We start from the raw sequence: 21,869 nt of genomic DNA on the forward strand, positions 1-21,869 counted from the left end.
TTGTTGTTTTTTTCCTTAGTTTGCACTAAGCGAGTAGCCTCCTAAGCAGACGTTTTTTAGCTCGTCATGACACTTGTGGGGAGGAGTGCGTGACGTGCGAGCCAAAGAACGTCTGCTTACGAGGCTAGCGAGCGGACGGAATTCTTAAAATCATGCAATCTGATTGGTACTGGCAACTGACGGAATTTATTTTATCTTGACCGAGAACCCGAGGGGATTGTAGCAAGACCCGCGGAAAAGATAAAACCATTCACCGACCTACAGGAAAAAAACTGCGCCCTCTGTTCCGAGTAAGACCTCAGGTACAGTTGTTTATACGGACATCCAGATATATCTATATTTATGCTTCTTGTTTCTTACCCTAAATTCAATAAGTGAGGTCCACTGTTGTTGCTTCGGATGAGTTCTGTATCCCAGCAGCAAATACTAACACCTCCGTGTGCGATGAATTTTTATCCAAGACGTGGCATTCTACAATTCCCAACACACATTGATAGCTTGAGTGATTCCAAACCACCAGGCATCATGCTAGCAAATGTGAGAGCAAATTGCCATCCCCTACTGCTAGTCTCCCGTAAGAAGCCGCTATTAGGGACGTCACGCAACTCCTCTCTCCACGTTGCGTGACCACTACCCATCTCCAGACAAAATAGAAACAAGGAGAGAGAGAGAGAGCGCGTGAGTGTTTGGAAAAACTTGTAAGTAATACGAAGTAATTCTACTCTAGGGCTCACTCACATAACTCAAGAATCAAGGATTAAAACTGGTAAATGGATTTTATTTACATTTGTCAGCGGAAGTTCGATGAAACTAAGTTCCATTTGAACAATTCCAAACTATATAAGAGATATGCTTGTTTGCAAATCCTTCCCCATCATTTTGCCAAGGTCACAAAATCAGGAACTACATGAGCTATTCTGGGAAGTACAGTTTCTTCAGTTTGTTTGTTGACGAGGAACTCTTGGCACTTGACGTAAGTGTTTAAATTCACATTCAGGTTTTCTTAAAGCCATAGCTTCACCGCCTTTTATTTTGTTTTCTTGTCTCTTTTTTCTTGTGTGCTCGCTTCTTTTTATTCCTGAACACAGACAAACAAACAAACAAACAATAACGTCAAAGGATTATTTGCATCTGAGCTAAAGAACATTCAGATCAATTAATCCTATTATCAGATCAAATCTACATCATGCATCCTCAGCCCTTAATTCAAATGAAAACAAAGAGACTCAATATGAAAAGCATATTCACTGACCTTCTCTTCCGGTCACCGTCCGAAGATTCTTCGGAAGATTCCGACGATTCTTCAGAGCTTGAGCTGTCTGTAGAGAGAAAACGCACACTGTGTTTCTCGAGCACAAATAAACACCAGACAGTGCGATAAAATAAACACTCCTCATCCAAAGCATGAATTTACTAAGGTGACCGGCCGTTTGCAAAAGAACTCAAAAGTTTGCAGAAGTTATGGCGTAACTATTCATGTTTAACCGCGGCCTTGTGCGGCTAAAAGAGCTCATGTAAAACGAGATAAGAGCCAACAGAAGTCTCCTCAAAACAACAAAATGAAAAATATTTGGTCAAAAATATCTAATTCAATGAATTTTACAGCAAATAAATGCCACGCTATTCATGATTTGTCTTTCATACTTCCACAATCCAATTAGTTTACAAAAACATCACTTAAAATTTTATTCTTGTTCTTTATCAAACTTTTCCCACAAACCTTCGCTGCTGCTATCGTTCGAAGAATCCGAGTCACTGTCACTCGCCCCAGCCCTCTGCTGCGCCATAATCATTTTTGGGGCGTTCTTCAGATGTTCTCTTAGCTCATCGCTGCGAAAGGAAGCAAGTAATTTTGAATCTGGATTTCCAAGTAAAATACTAAGTGATGACAACTATTGAATATTAGAATTTTAAGAGGCAAACTCGGATTACTAGAAGTTTGTTTTTGCTTCGGGTACAGAAAGCGATCAGCAAAAAGCTAGAAAAAGCTGGCTCGTTTGTACCGAATCTACCCACATTCTTGTACGCAAGTTTAATTCATTTGCACTACTGCTTTTCCTGTGTCAAACAGGTACGCGAAGACGTAGCCCTTGCCAAAGAGGAAGGCGAAAAAAAAGTTGCGTGTTACGCATGTCCGACAGCCAACATCACTATTCAATTTTTGATCATCAACTTCAGTCTGTTTTTTTAGGATAGCCAATAGTAAATGTAATGTCCGTTGCTGTAGTAACTAATTGACTAAAACGACTGAGTTTGGATCAAACGTGACTCCTCCCAGTCCAATAGAGGTGAAGAAGTTGATGGAGAAGCGCGTGTTACTTGGATTATCGCGAGGAAAAATTCCTTCAAAATACTCCGCAAGAAACCTGGAATTAGTAAAAAAAATTATCCTAATAATTTTGTTTTGTTTTCTACCCCAAAATGGCGAAAGTTAATCTATTTTACATGAATAGAAATTAAAAATAAGTCTGTCTAACTAAGTACAATGCGATGCTTAAATCAGTAATAGCATAACAATAGATAAGGCGGCCTGATTGGTAAACAGCCTACAATAGATGTTACTTCTTCCGTAAAATCTATACTTTTGATTGCACGCATGAGAATAAGGAATCGAAATGAAATGACCATCAAAGACAGAATGTCTAGATGTTTAAGCAAATTCTCCCAACAACTATGACAAGAAATATATGAGTAATGCATGGTGAGGAGAATAATTATCCATTTCGATACAGAGACTTCCAAGGTTAAAAATTGGCTGAAAATAGAGGACGGATATCAGAGAAGACACAACAACAGTGCAGAAATGATCTCGATTTGTTTTTCTAAGTTTTGAGCTTTAGTCGTGTCAAAAACAAAATAAAAAAAGCCGTTAATGTCGCATTCCCCCCCCCCCCCCTCCACCCTATGTCCCCCAGGGAGATTGAGCTGATTTTAATAATGGATTGATGTAATGGTCCCTAATCTGGGATACAGTTCCCCCACAACTGCACAAAATGACCATGGCTTGTTCCTCGATGATTAGGCATTTATTCGATACCATTAATGTTGTATCATCTGATAAAGAATGTTAGTATTCATCCGTCCAATTTTGATGGATTACTGAGCATTTTTCATACTAGATATGTGCGGTGTAATGCACCAAACAATTTCCAACTTATTTTATTTTGTCCAAAAAAGACAAAAATACACATTCTTATGCATAGATGGCTTGATCTCATAAGCTATTGTATGACTTCATCTTTCCGTAACTCAAGGAACCGATTCTTTGCCAAAACGTGTGTCAGGAGATAACCGGACAGCTTATGAAAGCGACAGGCGCTGCCAACGTAAGTTACTCGAAAATAAAAATTAAAGGAAAACCTCACAAGAGATTTGTTACCACATCAGGCTGGAGGTCCGACAGGGCAACCCAAATAACCAACTTTTTTTCCTTTCTCCTTCAATGCCTGAGAGATCTAGAACAACTGAACTGCTAGAAGAATAAACAAAAGAAAACTAGACTAAACCTTGGCTTTCGACGCACGTGAAAACCATTTGAAGTCAACTTTGTGGATCACGTGCGAGTGACTTAAGTAACACGCCTCGTATGCACGTGTCTGCTAACTACTAAGTACAACCAGCAACCCTATTCTTCAGTGAAAATGTCTCGTCTTTTATTTTATTTTTTCTTTTTCTTGTTGTCGCTCATTTACTTGGACTCCAAGTGTTCATTCCTCAGCCTAGCTCCGTGACTTCTTGGTATGTTAGCTTACTTTTTCCGTTTTTTTTTTTTTTCTCTTTTTTCACCTCGACTTTTCATGTATTCGTAGTCCAGGGAATGGCGAGTTGGGGACGAGATGCCATTTTAAAGCTCAGGATAACACCCCCCCCCCCCCCCCCCCGCCTGGAGTGATGATAAGCAATATGCTTTTTCCTTTTTTAAGTTTATCATGATCGTGATTTTTTGGGGGCGGCCAAATCATTCGGATTTTGCAACAATTTTACCTACAATGCTATCTTCTAAAGTCACAATTGAGCTGACTCACTCTTCTTTTGGCAAGAAAAGTGAACTCTATTTGCAGCGGATAAGCTATAAGCGACGGTGTGTGTTTGTGGGGATCAGTTTTAAGGTTCCCCAAGCGTGTTCGAAGCGACAATTGTGCGTGAAATTCGCCATAGAGTCTTATTATTTAGAACGAAACTTCTAGGCGTAAAGTTTTTAGAACAAGACTTCTGGAAGTAAAGTATTAGAATACGCATTACATAACTGCGGCCACTATTTCAGCCGGGGAAAAAGGTGTACAAATTATCACTGGAGTTTGGATTATTACGTAATTAACCTGAAAAGTGTTACGCCGTAATTCTGCAGGGTGATAAAAACTGCGAGGAGATAGTAATATGAAAACTCCTTAAACAGCAAACAATTCATCATGTTATAAAGCACCTAACAAACATCTTTATTCTTGTTCAACAATTTACCATTAATCACAAATGAGCTTTTTCCATATTAGTGCCGTGAGTTTTTATAAATCAGCAAGATGCATTTTTTTGCCATCAAACATTATTTTTAAAACACAGACACAGTTTTCAAGCCGGAATATTTTTCTGAACAATACTAGTATACTAACGAAATTACCCCTCAATAGGGTTACGAGATATATTTTCTGGTACTATTAATCAGGTTAATCCTACTAGAAAGTGTTCAGTTCAAATCAATCAGTGCGTAAAGCACCTCAAAAAAGTTCTCCATGAGTGGCGGGCTCCAGTCGATCGTAACTCTAAAAGTCAAAAGCATCTCACCTCTTCTTCATATCGGGTAGCAAGATTTCGAGCCATTACTGTGTACTGAACAAATGTCTGAAACAATTCCGATAATTTGTGCTGCAGCTTAGCATCTGGCAGCTCGAAATTCCTCGACCCCGACAACAGTTCCGCATTCAGTTCCTTCAGAAACATGAAAACATCGTAAAGGGTCTGGATTTCTTCGTTAAATTGCGGCATGTCCTCGCTCACACGATGATCTTTCAAAAGACTGGGAAACATGACAGACTTCTCCAAGGATTCCACCTCGTCGGTGAAATTTTTCAGCGCTCCGAGCAGGCAATTCTCCAACTGCGCTTTGTTTTGAAATTCCTGGAAGGATGGCAGCTCTTGATTCGGGCCAAGGTTAAGTATGGAAGTTTTGATGTACTTTGCGACCAAAGCGAGCTGATTTAATCGGTGACAAGAATCTTGGATTTCTCGTTCCAGTGGGACATAGGTCTCCCCATTACCACCATATCCTTGCGACAATTTAATTCTCATCGCTTTCACCATGAAATAGAAAGCACGCATGCTCATGTTGTTCAGCAGAAAGTTATTACCGGTACTACGTTTCGTTTGTGGAATCAAATCTTTCACTGGCAAATCGATCAGCTTCATCGGGATCAAAACTGTGCTGTCCATCAAATCAACCGTTTGCACAAACTGTTCCATTACAGCGAGAAAGGAAGACTTGACAGAATGCAAACGCCTCTCCATTTGTTGTCAAATTCTTTCCAACGTAGCTCAATCAAAATGATGCAAAAATGAATGTTGACGAGCTGTTCTCCCTTAAAAAAACCGTGCGTACACCAAGGTTTGATCCTTCGTCTATTCCTGCTTGAAACCAAATGACCAAAGCTCTTTCCGACCCGTTTATTTACATTCAAAGCTCCCTTAGATTTGTCTGGAGCCAACGTGACATTTTATTTTTCCCTCGTGTGGTGCTGTTGGTTAACACGTGCTAAGCATGCTACCGCCATCGACTCATAATTTCATATATTGGCGTCGACTCTTTTAAAGGGGAAGTATCACGTGAATCTGATGTCATTTCAAAACCCAAAAATGTTTGTCTGTCATCAGAAGAAAAAGTAATAATAATTGTCTATAGTTTTGTTCTAGCGAGACATCTGCAGAGTAGGTCGGATTCGATCGAAAAATGTAGCCTATAACGTTTTTCAAGTTTTCGCGTTTTCGTTTTCCAAATGCGCTAGAAGAGATCACGGGTTATTCCTTTCAAGAATCGAGTTAATTTCTTTCCTCTCGTTATTTTAGGATTATTTTGTAGCTAAGTGAAGGTGTTATTTCAATATTTATGACAAAAGAGGTAAAAAATAAAACCACCCGTGACACTTCCCCTTTTATTTCATACTTGCCAACTGTGTACGATTTCTGACGAACACTCATCATCGCTGTTTCTGTAGATTTTATCTCGCTTACAGTGTAAGGATATCTATTTTAAAAACCTGGCAGTTTTGATCGTAAGAAAATGCATAATACCCACGTCTCTGTCGTAATATAACCTAATACTGGCTTATTGGTGCATGAAACGTTGAGTAATCTTAAATAGTGATATAATAAGAATAAGCTGTGCTACCAGGAGCCAAAATGAGGGATGGAGACCGTAAGCGTGGGCTCCACGCGTCCCTATCATGTGTTGTACCAAAAAATCTATTTTTAGAAAAAATTGCACCACCCTTCACGTCATAAACCCGCGTTGATACACGCAAATTTGCGTGGGGCTACTGTCTTATATGGAAAATGTAACAGAAAGTCCAGTTCTCTTTCGGCAAAATTACATAATTTTTAAATACTTTGAATGTGAAAATAACATTTTATTACCCTGTACATGTTTACGTTCCTCCGTCTAAACTCACTAAACTACAGCTGTAAACTAAAGCATTGGGGACTGGGGACAACTCCAGGAAATTCTACTGGCTGAGAAGAAAACATGGCCCTACAGTACAAATATGAAATATTCTCCGCGATGCTGATATATGATAAACTTAAATTTTATTCGAGAAGTCAGTTTCAACCATTTATTTCAAATTGGTGGTAAATCCTTGAGGAGACGAGTTAAGGCCATCGTCTCAAACGTTTTCTGCACGCTCACTGGCATGAATATTCGATTCGGCGCTTGCACCAAATGTCGTAAATTGTCAGTTTACGAGTGTATGGTTTTACGCAATAAGCCGGCCAAAGTTTAGCATAAAAGACTTTTCAGTTTAATGCCGAGTGCCTGTGAAACTGAGGAAATGGTTAAATAAGTTAGGGATTACCGAGCGAAAGGTTAAAAAGAATTCAGTTTATTACGTTGTCAAGCTAAAAGTTGTCGAATTGAGTAGATTTCGTTCACAGGATCAGTGCCAAATTTTTCAACATCGGTCAGAAGTGAATTTCTCGATTACTGCTCTTCGCCGAAAAGCTTCCTGCCTCTTATGACAGCTATTGGGTTACTGCCTTCTAAAAGTATTACACGTAAGACTTGAGATTAATGTTCATTTGTTTATTAGTTGTTGATTTTTATGCTCATCCAAGGGACGAGAAAGCTGTAAACACGTTGTTATCTGTTTTCAAACTCTTTCTTGTTATCAAGTTCGCAGGATAAATTTGCTAAACATTAAAATAAGCTAACAATTCGCAAAATACGCAAAAGGCCGATTTTCACGGTCAAGCGCATGCGCGAGCAGACCGGCTCAAAAATAAATTGTCCGGGTCGACACTAAATTCGATGCGAGCTTGTGGTGGAACAATCTGTTGAAATCGCGCCCGAATTTGGATCATCCGCTCTTCGTTCTTCACTTTTTATAATCTTTGTTTCCTGTTGTAAATGTAAGTTCGGTTTTTGTAAGGTTAAAAGTGTTTTAGCATCCTAAAACGACATTTTTGTCGATGGATCGGCAAGGAGACGTCGCGGCCGACCGGCGACGGGACGTTCTGTGGACTCTCTGGAAGCACAGAAGTTAAAGCGGACAGAGTGGAGTGGATGTAGAAATCCTGTGTGGTTAACAAGATACGTCAAGTTAACAAGAAACGTGGAAAATTGGTAAAGAGATAAGTCTGTTTAAAATAGACAACGATTTCGCGGCACATCTGCTTTCGCTGGAAATGGCAAAGGTCACCAACTGGCTTTGGATGAACTCGCGAGGATTTTCCAGATTTCAATCGTACTGTTTGTTCATATGGAAGTCAACTGTCAAAAACGGAGAATTCGACGGACAAATAGCATCAAACATCAGTGTTTTGCTTTGGATGGAAAAAAATTGTACAACACTGAGACGCTAAGCGAATAAATGAGAGCAAATGTGCGAGTTAGTTGTAGTCGGGCTCGAATAGCGGGCAGCAGAAAAAAAATCCAAAAGATTTGCGGCAAACTACAAAATCTATTGTAAGGTATTCATTTATCTATAAAATTATGGTCATTGCGAATTAATGGCAAACGCAGTTTTGATTTGCCACCATGGCAGAGTTTTCTCAAATGCATTCCAGCATCTCGGAAGGACGCTCAGTGTTGTTGTTACTAAACGGTCGCATCGCTTCTTGAAGCTTGCGGATTTCTCGTTCTTCGCCTTCTCGCTGGTCTAATAAAATCAGGCTAACGAGCGTACACACTATAGTAAGTTTATCGCTGAATGCTGATGAAATACTGGATTTAAGTACGTAAGTTTGAGGGAGCTTCTCGGCTTTTCGAACCGCGCGTAATAAAAAAAGGTCGATGCCGCGAGATATCGACATTGTACTAAAATAAAACCGTATACGTTCGCATAAGTTCTGGCATTTCTTGAATGTCATGGGACATTCACGAAACGGCGCTGCAAAATTCCCCATGTGTTTTACATGGACAGCCTCTTTGTTTCTTTCTGAAACGTGACCGAGACACTGGCCGGTCAGTCCAAAAACAATTGGCTTGACAGCGCTTACGTTATCGCTCGCACATGCGCCGAACCGTGAAACTCTCCCTTTAAGGTGATTCCGTTGAATTGCATTGCGCATCCTTGCTGCGCATAATTTTTCGCGTCATTTAGCGCGCGCACGAGCGCGCGCACGCAGAACATTACGGGATTTCGTTGAGGTTTAGCTCGGCAGGAAAATAAATGGTCCTTTTCTTTTAAACGAGCACGGTGACCCCCATTTTTTAATGCATCAATTTAAATGTCATACGGTTGGCCACTATATATCGCGATTTAAAGAAAAGTTTAATACTCTACTTTGAGATATTTAGGTAGTGCTGCTTACGTGCACACGCAGCAAAATCTTTGATTTCTTTCATAATCTTAATTCCAGTTCAATGAAAATAGTTTGTTGTGTAAGATTAAAGTAAATTTTGTTGAACTGCTTCGATATTTTAATGCAAGAAATTAATTTTTCTAGAAATGATAGTTCCCTTTTCTGATTACTAGCGTTTCTAATATAAACCTCGTGGGTAATCTATTTACTATAATAGCCATCCAGGTTGCACAAAAACGAACACGGTGACCCCCATTTTTTATTGCATTTTTGTAATGCTCATAACATAGTCATGAACTGGACCAAGTCTTAGACAATTTTAAATACTCCTTCTTTTTCAGCGGAATCACCTTAAGAACTGACGGGATGAAACATAACTACTAGCAGACAAACGACAAGTTTTCATGCATATCTGCGGGATTGAAAACAAGCTAAAATGACAGAAGACAATTTTGACCTTATTTTGAAGGCTGTCTTTGAAGTACGTATCTACACTAAAACTCAGAAACCAATTCAAATGTTTCAACTCAATGTCGGTTACAGTCAAATGCATCCTCCACTGTTTTATATCCCGGCATCAGTAATAGGCTTTGTTTATAGCCAAGAAACCGGCTGCGGTTTTACGAATGTGAGAAGGTATAATTTTTTAGCGTATTTTTTCCCTGGTTAGAAAGACCATCCATGTAGCCGGTTGTTGTTTTCCTTCTTCCTTTGCATGGCCACGGAACTTGATTCCAAGCAGCAAAAAGCTCTTTTTCCAGCGGTTCAACATGAGCAAGAAAACAGTGAAAGCTGACAGAGTTCAATATGGAGGTTGCGAAAATTGCGTAACAACTTTGCAGCATCATAACTTTCCACAACTGTTGTGACTTCCTCCAACAACAGATAACTGAACTTTAGACATTTTTCGGGTACTATATAAACCATATCATACTGGCAAAAGTGACACGGAAAGCAGCTGAGAAAAAATTCAGTAAAGTTAAAGTACTTACGTGTCTGAGTACATTTTCTTGTAAAGGCCATGTTACACGAGGCAATTTTTCTTGCAACTTGCAACGCAACAAACGTTGCGTCACAAGTTGCAAGAAAAATTTGACGTATAACAGCCCATTTTGCAACTGCAATTGTCGCGTTGCGAGTTGCAATAGAAGTTGAACTATCCTCTACTTTTCGCAACGATGCGACACAAGTTGCTTGGGTGTCAGTAACATCTCCTCTGCAACTTGCAATGTAATTTTGACACGATGAGCCAATCAGAGCGCGTCCTTCTCTCGCGGGAGATTTCAAGATGGCGGCAGTTGTCAACAATGAAAAGAAACTGAGTGACAACGAAAAAACTGAAGTGTTAAGTTGCGAAAAAATTGCAAACCTGTGACACCCCCTCTGCAACTTGCAATGCTTTTCAGTCATCATCAGTGCGTTGCAAGTTGCAAGGAAAATTGCCTCGTGTAACAATCGTCTTAAGCTTCTTTCCTACATTAAACTGTAGCAACGCGCGCAGCGCCACCGTTTTGGCGCCTTTTTGACTTTACTGTGAGAGCCGTGTGATCAATAGGCCGCTTATTCCAACTTTCCCCCTCTTCTTTCAATTGTTACCTTTTCGTTGTGAGAGTCTAATTCCTTTAAATATGGGCACTGAGAAGATATTCCCTGGCAGAGTTTTAAAATTTGGACGCCATTTTGAACGCCGAAAAAAATTTCAATTTCTCCACGCACGATCCTGGCCATTTACACGCGTGCGCGTAGCGCTTTTGGCTCAATTTTTTCTAAAAATAGATTTTTGGTACAACACCTGGGGAAAAGCCCACAAGTCAAAATGGCATCTCCGTTTCCGGTCTCCATCCCTGATTGTGGCTCCTGGTGTTACTTCGCCCGCTGTCATTGTGGGTTCACCTGTAGTGTTGTGGTCGTCACGTCGCCTTGAATGCAGGAGACTGGGGATAGTGTCCTCACCCGGAAACCATATTTTCACATAGTACGTTATATCTTGCCTTTACACTTTGACTTTCTTTGTTCGTTTGATATAACAGGTTACCACAGTGATCCTATGTAAAAATATCGCTGATTCACTTAGCACGAATCTTGTTCCCTGCTGTTTGTTTTATGAAACAATACTTGGAGGCGTTTGGAGGGCGTGACGGTGGCAACCTTTTATTCTAACATGAAGTTTACTTTCCAGCCCCTCCCCTACTCTTTTTATTCATCAGTGGTAATTATTACAAAGTCCATTTTGACTCCGCTTACTATGAACTACGATTAGTGCCAATTTCAGCAGCGATCTGTGGCGATCCTTATTTCAGTTCCTTTTTACGGGAGCGCTTTATCAAGCGAAAATAAAGCCTGACCTTACATATAAATTACGTCCTGTGAAAGTTTCGATTGAAAGAAGTGAAGATCTCAGTACCCTATTACTTATATTCAACCATTTCCGATTTTCCGTCGCCACGGAGGGAATTAGTCAACCTCGTTCCCAGGTCTGTCCTCTTCACGTCTTGGTGTGAAGAGGAGAGACCCTGGGAACGAGGTTGCGAATTGGTAGCTTATAACTGATGATATAAAGGGCTTTAAATGACACACTTCACAGTATTGAATTAATGTGTATTATTTTTATCTGTGTTTAATCAGGAGCCCATTACCCTGGTTTAATTTACTACTCTTATTAGGCTTAAACTGTGCGCGATAAGAAAACATTCCTGGGAATCAGAGACCAAAACCAAACAATCAACAGCCTTAATTAAAAAAGACAGAGCTCTGAGATTGGCACAAAGCACTTCGCAGTGAGGTGAAATATACTGCCGAGAAAATCCAGGAAAAGAAAAGTGAATTAAAAATGTTCAAACCTTACCTCTCCTAGTGAGCTTCGCCGCAAAAGTTTTATACAGTCGAACCTGTATATAACGGCCACCCTCGGGACTTGAGTAACTGGCCGCTTAATACAGGATCACTAAAAATACTCACTGGGCGTGGTCTAATGTTGATTTTAATGGCGTGTCATACAAAAACACTTCATGCAAGGAAACAATAGGATAATCAACACTCTTTCAAGTGATCAATGCTTTAAACAAAGTTCAGTGCCAACTTGTAACTTAACGGTATAATATACGTAACATTTTGTAAAAGTACCATACAATTAATTGTCCTCTACTCTCCTACGGCATACAGTGCTCTATTTCTATGACTTACAGTTCACAACAAAATATCTCATTCCGTCATTTCGTAGTTGTTACGCTCAATGTTCAATGTCACATGGCTGAAGAACAAGTTAATTAAAGAGGAATTTCTTGCTAAAGAGTGAAGCATATTCAAAACAAACTTTTTTTTAGCGTTCGTGATATGGTACTGTACTTCAGCACATTGCAGACATCTGAATAGCGTTAACTATATCAAACGGCCGAGTATCAGCTTACAGTAGCTCTGTACATGTTATTTCTTTATAGTGATGCAGGATCGCATTTTAAACACAATAAAATACCGCATAAAATAAGATATGGCTTAGTTTCCATTCAAGGGTGGCCGCTTAATACAGGTAAAGATAGCAAAGAAAGACAAACATAGGACTGCTACAGGGTGGCCGCGGCCGCTTAAAAGAGGTGGCCGCCTAATACAGGTAACAAATACAGCGTTTGTATGAGCAAACAATCGGGACTTTAAAAACTGGCCGCTTAATAGAGGGTGGCCGCTTAATACAGGGCCGATATATACAGGTTCGACTGTATTTACATTACTTCTTATTATCGCGGTAGCTTCACAGTTCAATTCATTGACCCTATTTTATCGACTACGTGTTCGTATTTCATCTCTTTTTTGATTTGCGTGAATTTGCGACATCAAAAAATACCTCGGCGCGCCAAGAGCACATACCTGGGAATCAGAAACCAAACCGAAACAGTCATCAACCTCTTACAACAGCTTTCTATGATTGGCTCATACGCCAATGATTCCTAGCTCATAGGTAGAAAATTGCAAGACTCCATTGCGTGGTGTAGAGTGCCGAGAAAGTAGAAGAGAATAGAAGAGAATTAACCTTTTTTCTAATAACTAAAACCAACTTTTAAGTAATGTCCTCCGCCGCATCTGTTATATTGACAATATTTATAATTATTCTGTAGTTTGAGGGCTTTATAAAAGAAGCTTTAATAATAAAGTTCACTTCTTCGACCTTTTCCTGTTTTCGATCGGCATGACTTCTTTGCAAACAAAAACTTATCGCACCAAGAGCACATTCCTGGGAATCAGAAACCAAAACCAAACCGTCAACAGCCTCTTAATGCAGCATTGTGTGATTGGCTCATACACTGAGACTCCTACAAAAGCTAAAGATAGAAAATAACGAGACTCCATTGTGTGGTAAAGACTGCCCGCAAAGATCACTCTACGTTCGTGTGTGAAAACATCATGGATATCCAAACGTTGTTTTACAATCTCCGCAAAGAAGTGTCTTGTCCGGTGTGTTCGGACTTATTTAAGGATCCCAAACAGCTTCCCTGTTTACACAGTTTCTGTCTGCATTGTTTGAAACACTGGCATCAGACGAGTGGCGGTCAAAATGCATTCAGATGTCCGAAGTGCCAAGCCCTTAGCAGAGTGCCTGCAAGCGGTGATCTGAAGGATCTTCCGACCAGCTTTTATCTGAACGGCATGATTGATGTCCTGGCCATAAAAGAATGCAACATAACCCAAGTAACGTGTGGAAACTGCGACAAGAAAAGCTCCGAGGCTTCGCACTGCTTTCAGTGTTGCATATTTTACTGTGAGCAGTGCCTAATTGGACACAACATGATGCGAAACAACAAAGATCATCGTGTTCTTGCGGTGAAAGAGTTCCAAGACGAGGACAATGAGGATGTATTGAAGCGACCCGTGTTTTGCTCAAGACAAGGACACCAGAAAGAAGAGTTAAAATATGTTTGTAAGAAATGCGAAACAGCAGTTTGCCAAACTTGTGTCACTTTGGATCATGGAGGACATACTTTGAAATTAATCGAAGAAGAAGCCGAGGCTCAGAAGATCGAGATGACAGCTCTTATACAAGAAGAAAGAGAAAACTTACAGGCATATATAAACTTAGTTACACAACTTGATGAAGACTACGCTGAACTGATTCAGCAAGGCGAAAACGTAAAGAGAAATGTCAACTGGTTTACTGATGACTTGATCAAAACAATTCAAGCGAAGAGACAAAATATTCTCGCTGCGGTGGAAAACGAAACAAGGAAGTTGGGTGAAAGTGTTGCGAGGACAAAGACTGAGATTCTGCAGAAAATAACTTTGATCGAAGCATCGCTGGAAAAAGCTGATAAACTGTTAACACGAAGTATTAGCGCCGGGATGGTTCAGCTCAAAAAATCATTGGCAGCAATTTTGGAAGGAGCAGAGCAAGCCAAGCATGTTTCCCGTGACCCTGAATATCTGCCAACTGTGGTTTTCGTGGAAAACCAAAAGATTGAGGACGTTATCAAAAGCGAAGAAATTGGATTCTTGGAAATTTTGTTCCCTACAAAAGCAAATAAATCCACTGCTGAAGGCAAAGGACTCAGAGAAGGAACTGTTGGACGTGAAGCTCCATTCAATTTGACCACAAGAATCGCTAACAAAAAACAGTGTTACAATAAACGTGACAATTTAACGGTAGAGATGAGAGACGAGCATGGGCGAGAATGCGTGACAAATGTGCAAATAGATGATAACAAAGATGGAATCTACAACATTACTTACACTCCTAGAGTTCAAGGTAGCTGTAAATTGTCAGTTAAGGTTAACGGGGAACATGTTCTTGCTAGTCCTTTTACTGTGCTTATAAAACCATTTCATGTCAAACCTGTTTTATCTTTTGGAAAAAATGGTTGGGATGTTGGAATGTTTCAGTATCCTCGGGGGGTGGCAGTGAGTAACAGGGATGAAATAGCAGTAGCTGACGTTTGGAACCACAGGGTTCAAATCTTCAACAGTAATGGTTATTTCATACGATCCTTTGGTCGCAGGGGTAGCAATCAGGGAGAATTTGTATATCCTTATGGAATAGCCTTTGATAAGGATGGAAAGATTTTTGTAGCAGATAGTGATAACCATAGAGTGCAGATTTTGAATGGGGAGGGTAGGTACATGGGTATGTTTGGTGGGAAAGGAAGCCTTGATAGTCAGCTCTCTGATACTTTTGGTTTATCCTTGGATAGTCAGGGTAATATTATTGTTGCAGATATAGGTAACAAACTGATTAAGATCTTTTCCCCTGATGGCCATTTTCTAATGAAGATAGGTGGGCCTGATTTTTTTAGTTATCCTGCCCACTGTGTTCAGTGTGATGAATATCTCATAGTGGCAGACTCCGGTGATCATCACAATATAAAAGTGTTCAGTAGGGAGGGGGAGTATAAGTATAAGTTTGGTAAGCAGGGGGGAGGGGATGGGGAGTTTAATCGTCCAAATTTTTTGTCAGTGACTAAGTCAGGACTACTGATGGTGTGTGATATGGATAATCACAGAATACAAGTCTTTGAATTGAATGGTAAGTTTGTTGGCAGGGCAGCAACTTAGGAGAATTTGAATATCCGTCGTCTGCAACAATGCTAAGTAACAACCAAATTGTTGTGTGTGATAAGAGCAATCACCGCATTCAAATATTTGAGTGCAAGTCTCTTGTTGAGTGATAATTGTCCTCTTCTCGAAAAGCAACGGCAGTAATGAATATCTTTATGTTTTGATTCAATGTTTGGTCAGAGCCCTTGTCTATTAAGTCGCTTTGTAAGACAATAAGGAAAAGCTTTCAAGATGGTTTCTGTTACTGCTCAACTGGTACTGTACCATTTTTTTTTGTGTGTGAAAATAATGTAGTTGTAAATTTTGTCATTGTGGATACCATCAGGTTCCAGTTAGTTGAAATTAAAAGAAGACTAATATCTGATCCAGGATTAGAACTCAGTTTGAATTTAATTTGATAAAATCCCTTTTACGCGAAGAATTCTGCAGCGGATAAATTTTTCGTCAGCTTTATATTCAGAGTCGCGGCTCAAAAGTCTTGCATAAGGGACCTTTTTCAAGTTAATTCTTTGCCTATTTTATCGTATTAAGATAGCTTCTGACTGGGAATGTAATAGATATGTAAAACCTTGAAAGTTTTTCAACATAGTTTTTTACAAAATTTAAATTTTGTCAGATGCAGAAAGTAGTGTTTCCCGTGGAGATGTTCAGGTTTCTTTTTCTATAATATTTTATGTCATGAGATTTAAGTACAGGATATATTTTGATCCTGCTAACTTTTTCCGGTTTTCCGAACACAAGAGAGGATGAGTATTGTTGACTGGAAAGCAAAATTTGAGGCGTTGTTTGTAACGCAAATGAAAAAATTTAGAATCGCGTTTACGGCAAACGGCGAACGTGAGGTTTGTTTTGTGTTTTCTTGAAAGAAACATAGATTGGAATAGTATAAACTAATTCTGGCCTTTGATCCTAACGTAAAACTGCTCAATTTTAATGAGAAACTGAAAACAGCGAGGGGCAAACGTAAGATAAACATGGTCATGTGATCATTTCTGCCGTTTGCCGTTTGTCGTAAGCGTGATCCTTAATCTTTCTATCATGAAGGACATTGCGCCTTATATTGGCTAGTTTGTGATTGTACGAACAATACGTTACTTGAATGTGTAATTTGATTAGCAAGTGTTTAGTGTACGCTCAAAAAGTTTAGAGTGTCTATTTTCTAAGGCGCGAGTGTTATACTACTCTTAAAGTAAGCATGTTACATAATTATCTGCTTAAATATTGTAACAATAAGCTCAAGTGATTTAGAAATTACTGTTGTAAAAGTAGTTTATTACGTCAAAGAAACAAATAGTTTGTGTATCAATAAAATATCTGTGTAATTTTCAGTTAGTTTTTAAACCTCTGTTCATAAGTTACCGTAAGAGTACATCACCATTGACTGGTTTGTACTAAACAGAGACGGAATAAAAATGGCGACTGTGCGAACAGAACGGGTGAATTATCCGTGTAATACCTTTTTCTTTTATGCCGCGATCGATATCACAAAGGGTATCACAACAGCCCAGTGCCGTTTGTGATGTAGAAACATTTTTTGATCAATCACGTGCATGGATAATGGGCACCGTTTCTTTATTTATTGAAAGTTATTAACAGTTTGGTATAATCCTTAGTCGTCCTTTCTCCGTCACGTGCCACTTGGAAAGCCACGTGCCTCCTGTTTTCTCGCGCTTTTCGATTGAGGAATTTCTATACCATCTGGAGGGGACTGGCAGAGGGAAGAGGATGGGAGGTGGGGTCCGGAGATGCTCTATTCACGTGCTACGTGAATAGACATGTGCTTTCTGTTTTCCCGCGCTTTTCGACAAGAATGTAAAGTGGATTACAATCACCGAGACTTTCCACTTATCGCTTTTTTTTCCAATTATTTTTAATCAGGAGCCCATAATGGGCTCCTTTTTTTAATCTATTTTTCTTCTTCTCTCTGCCTTTTTATGGGATTCGTATAGCATCAGGAGGTAGGGGGGCGAGAGACGCGCATAGACGGCCACCGAATAACTGATGAAAGAATAATAATATTAAACAGTCGAATAAAATAAATCGAATATATTTTTAAAAAAACTGGCAACATCGAAAGTTATCCGACTGAAAATCTGCAGACCGTCAATTCGAATATTTAATACAATTGTGTCAGAAGACAAACATCTCGGAGAAAATCCCTTGATGCACCCTGGCCACACTGCTGGCAGCCATACACTACACGTGGGAGGAAATTAAAATCAATCAAAGATTACAGTGTAAAACCAAACATTGATTTTCTTTGTATTCCCTAGCTGTACAGTAAAACTGAGTTCTGGTTGAACATTTATGGGCGAAATAAGATAGTCTAAAAAGATCTTGTTTACATATTTTTTCCACTCTTATCACTAAGACAAGGATAAGAATTTCAAAACATAGTTCAGTTTCACTCGGATAATTGCCTGCTCGGAGCGCTGAAGAAATTCGCCGACGAAGTGAAATCCTTGGAGAAGTCTGTCGTGTTTCCCTGTCTTCTGAAAGATCATCGCGAGGACATGCCGCAATTTAACGAAGAAATTCAGACCCTTTACGATGTTTTCATGTTGCTGAAGAAATTGAAAACGGAACTGTTGTCAGGATCGCGGAATTTCGAGCTGCCAGATGCTAAGCTGCAGCAAAAATCATCCGAATTGTTTCAGACATTTGTTCAGTACACAGTAATGGCTCGAAATCTAGCTGCCCGCTATGAAGAAGAGGTGAGATGTTTTTGATTCCGCGAACTATTTATGATGGAAGCTGTGCAGTGAGATTTGAATTTGCGTGAATTTATTGTGGAGGCGTGAGACGTTGAGATCCATTGCGGTTAGCTCTTTATTTACGCGTTGATATATTTTGAACACTTTGTTAGCTTGCGAAGTATAAAGTTAAGATATTACATATAGTATCTGTACATATTCCTATTGATTATGCTGTTAAGTTAGTTCTTTAGGTCAGTCGTTATCGATCCGAAGCAGACGAAAAAGTTGAGACTTGAGTAAGTTGTAAATGTATTTAAAACGAGATACTAATTGCCTTAAGGCATTAAAAACACTAATTTGTGATGAGAGATAAAATTTTTCTCAAGAATAAAGATTTTGTACGGTGTGTTTGTTGTTTCCAGATCGATCTGCTTTATACACTCGCTGCATTTTTAATATTCAATCTGTTTTAGCACCCTTGACAGAGCCTTAATATTTAAAATGGTAACCGCGTGCCATCAAATAAATAAACTATTTTATGTATAAAGTAACTTCTAAACTCCCATCCTGTTGCTCAAGCTATCAAAACATGTTGCAGATTGGGCGGAAGCAAGCCTGTTGCATTTACGTAATGCTCCGTTTTTGACTCGATCGATGTTGTCAAACAAGTTTATTGACAAGATCATTTCCGCTAATTTAAACATCGTTCACTTGTGATGTTGAACTCGTATATTAAACCGTGGAAATTTATATTCACGTTTTCACTGTCTCAATTTTCTTCTAGACGTTTCGTTGTGAAGTTTGAACATTTTTCTTGATGGTTGCGAAACTTTGCCTTTTGTCTAACAGAATGGCACGTGCTTTTAAAAAACATACCTCTTACCCGTACTGTAACTCATGACTGTAAGTTTCGAAGCGCTTGGGCCTTAAATCAACGGGAAAAAAACCGTAATTAGGAAGCTAGTAAGTTATTTATTAAATCTCCGAGGTTAATAAGGAAACTAGATAAAGTTTCGCGGGCGGTACAGTGAAATACGCTCATATTTCTACAGCATTTTCGTTGTGTGGCGCGGTTTCTTGCTTATTGTTTGCTTTAGTGAAATACGGCCCGCAAAATTGACCAATCACACCACGCGTACACTGAGAGCTGTAGCAAAACCACAAAACGGTCCGGACCAGAATTCACAAGGCTTTGATGGAAATCACGCCTTACTGGAGTGGTATTCTTGCCAACATAAAGCACGATTTAACGCCATGTAGTCTTTTAAATCTGTTTACACTGAGTTTTGATACGGTCGTGGCGATATTGAACCATTATTCACCTAAACGGAAGTGAATAGCGATGGGTATACTTACTCGGTATAATATTTGCTCACAAAGTTGCTAGTTCCGTGATGTAGCCACTTCTCGTCAAGGACATTTAGAGATCAACGACAACCATCTAATTCTTACTCCTCCCCCTGACCAGGTCTTATTTGAAAAGCTAAGGGAAAAAAATAGGATGGAAAACAAAAATCCCGAGGGGACCCCCCCCCCCCCCCCTGTCTTCCCCTCCCCCCAAATAGGATAATTTGGACTAGAGCATTGTAAACTGCTCGTAAGCAAAAAGGCTCTTCGGGTTTACCGAACGACTAACATTCGTTTGAATGTAGACCCTCGGGCTATGGACATTAACGGTCCAACGCACCTGAACACCTACATAAAAATAATAATAATAATAATAATAATAATAATAATAATAATAATAATAATAATAATAATAAAAACCAGATACTACAATAATCTTAGTCCAAAGACCGAAAAGCGATCTAAGCTAATCTCCATTGTAAAATTGGCTGGACTTTGCATCCTTTCTTCGGGTATATGCTATTTTGGGTAAAGGCCGCGCCTTTTAATTGTGGTTCATAAACCCACGTTCTCTTGGGCGCAAACAAGCACGTGCTCATCGCAGACAACAGAAAAACACCCACGTCACTTTAGAACTAAGACTCCGAATAATAAGCTTCCCACATTATACTTTATGTCCTTCTGTTGACCAATTGTTTGCTTCATTTCAGTGATAATTTTAAATTTTTGTGGAGTACTTTGAAGTTTATCGGCTACATGGCCTTGATTTTAATATCGATTTTTGAATAGACTGGAACGAGACGACTTCAAGAGAAGTTGCCACGCGAAATTCTACGTGCACGAAAATTTTGTTTTGTTTTCTCCATAAAAATAGCGCAAGTTAATCTATTATAAAAACTGAATACAATGCGATGCTTAAATTTAATAGCATAACAATAGATAAGGCGGTAATACTTCTCCGGTAAAATCTATACTTTTGATTGCACGCATGAGAATAAAGAATTGTAATGAAATGATCAACAATGCAAAGACAAAATGTCTTGGTGTTTAAACAAATATGATAAGAAATGTATGAAGAGTAGTTAGGAGAATATTCATTTTCATACAGACTTGCAATGTTAAAAATCGGCTGAAAATAAAGGACGAATATCAGAGAAGACACGACAACTCTGCAGAACTGATCTCGACTTGTTTTACTAAGTCGTGTAAAAAAAAAAAAAAAAGAAAAAAAAGAAATTCATTGATGTCGCGTTTTTTCCCCACCCTATGCCCCCTAGGGAGCTTGAGCTGGTTTAAATATAATAGATCGGTGTAATGGTCTCTAACCTGGGACACCACATCCGGCTGGAGGTCCGACCGGGCAACCCAAATAACCAACTTTCTATCCTTTCTTCTTCAATACGTGAGAGAATAACTAAACTGCTAGAAGAATAAACAAAGGAAAAATAGACAAAACCTTGTTGACACAAGTGAAACCCGTTTGAAGTCAACTTTGTGGATCACGTGTGAGATCTGACTTCAGTAACACGACTCGTGTGCACGTGTCTGCCGACTACTAAGTACAACCGGCAACCCTGTTTTTCAGTAAAAATATCTCGCTTTTTTTATTTTATTTTGATATATTTTTTTGTCGCTTCAATCATTCACTTGCACTCCGAGTGTCTTTCCTCAAGCTTAGTTGTTTAGTTCTTGTCTCTCTCTTTTGTCGCCTCGACTTTTCATGTGTTCGTAGTCCAGGAAATTGCGCATTGGAGACTAGTTGTCATTATAAAACTCAGGATAATAGCTCCTTCTCCCCCCCGCCAGCTCAAGTGCTCAAAACTGCTTCCGCCAATCATTAATCTCTTATAATCACGAGCGTCATCGTTATTATTATTATTATTATTATTATTATTATTATTATTATTATATTATTATTATTATTATTATTATTATTATTTATTATTATTATTATTATTATTATTATTATTATTATTATTATTATTATTATTATTATTATTTTAGTCTAAGTTTACTTTCATACCCAACAGTAAGAGTAACGGAAGCAGTTCCATTCAAACTTTCATCGATTAAGGCTACACTTTAGATTTTAAGCTCGCAGCTGGAAGTAATTATGATCATGATCGTGTTCATGATCGTATTTTTTTTTTTGGCTGCCAAATCAGTCGAATTTTGCAACAATTTTACCTACAATGCTATCTTCTAAAACACGTAACATTAATTTGTCATAATTGAGCTTATACTCGCTCTTTCCTTGGTAAGAAAAGTGAACTCTATTTGTAG

At 39.1% G+C, this 21,869-nt stretch overlaps 3 protein-coding genes, 1 long non-coding RNA gene and 1 pseudogene across 8 annotated transcripts in view; 3 read left to right on the forward strand and 2 right to left on the reverse strand.

The window, feature by feature from the left end:
• The window catches only part of LOC146448467 (E3 ubiquitin-protein ligase TRIM45-like), a 79,135-nt pseudogene extending 62,281 nt beyond the window's left edge, over positions 1-16,854 (forward strand). The window contains exon 2 of the transcript XR_014861052.1: positions 16,239-16,854. The product of XR_014861052.1 is annotated as an E3 ubiquitin-protein ligase TRIM45-like (transcript). The remainder of the gene's footprint in view (positions 1-16,238) is intronic.
• LOC146448459 (E3 ubiquitin-protein ligase TRIM45-like) overlaps positions 1-21,869 on the forward strand; it is a 216,495-nt gene that overhangs the window by 113,004 nt on the left and 81,622 nt on the right. Inside the window, exon 2 of one of the 2 annotated variants that reach the window (XM_085102529.1) lies at positions 16,120-16,854. The exons of the other annotated variant lie outside the window; for it this stretch is intronic. The gene's annotated coding sequence lies outside the window, so the exon portion shown is untranslated. Of the gene's footprint in view, positions 1-16,119; positions 16,855-21,869 lie in introns of those variants that run through there. 2 annotated transcript variants of the gene reach the window in all.
• Positions 753-3,512, reverse strand: LOC146448474 (uncharacterized). 3 transcript variants are annotated; one of them, XR_014861056.1, is made up of 4 exons: positions 3,380-3,512; positions 1,721-1,830; positions 1,253-1,319; positions 753-1,078 (listed from the first exon to the last, which is right to left on the reverse strand). It is a non-coding gene; the product is annotated as an uncharacterized LOC146448474 (long non-coding RNA). The 3 variants fall into 3 exon arrangements; XR_014861058.1 differs by having other exon boundaries at positions 3,366-3,453; XR_014861057.1 differs by having other exon boundaries at positions 3,361-3,434.
• Positions 4,683-5,728, reverse strand: LOC146448475 (uncharacterized). The gene has a single exon (XM_085102510.1). It carries the CDS (start codon positions 5,497-5,499, stop codon positions 4,765-4,767), a length of 735 nt encoding a protein of 244 aa, XP_084958636.1. The 5' UTR covers positions 5,500-5,728; the 3' UTR covers positions 4,683-4,764.
• LOC146448476 (E3 ubiquitin-protein ligase TRIM45-like) lies at positions 13,154-15,628 on the forward strand. Its single transcript, XM_085102538.1, has one exon. The coding sequence runs from the start codon at positions 13,402-13,404 to the stop codon at positions 15,538-15,540; it is 2,139 nt and encodes a 712-aa protein (XP_084958664.1). The 5' UTR covers positions 13,154-13,401; the 3' UTR covers positions 15,541-15,628.

The sequence above is a fragment of the Pavona decussata genome, unplaced genomic scaffold (assembly GCF_977016875.1).
Source record: "Pavona decussata unplaced genomic scaffold, jaPavDecu1.1 SCAFFOLD_912, whole genome shotgun sequence".
NCBI classification, from domain to species: Eukaryota; Metazoa; Cnidaria; class Anthozoa; order Scleractinia; family Agariciidae; genus Pavona; species Pavona decussata.

What these genes read in the sequence shown, in the direction of transcription:
- LOC146448475 (XM_085102510.1), bottom strand. Translation starts at nt 5,499, where the DNA reads ATGGAGAGGCGTTTGCATTCTGTCAAGTCTTCCTTTCTCGCTGTAATG.
- LOC146448476 (XM_085102538.1), top strand. Translation starts at nt 13,402, where the DNA reads ATGGATATCCAAACGTTGTTTTACAATCTCCGCAAAGAAGTGTCTTGT.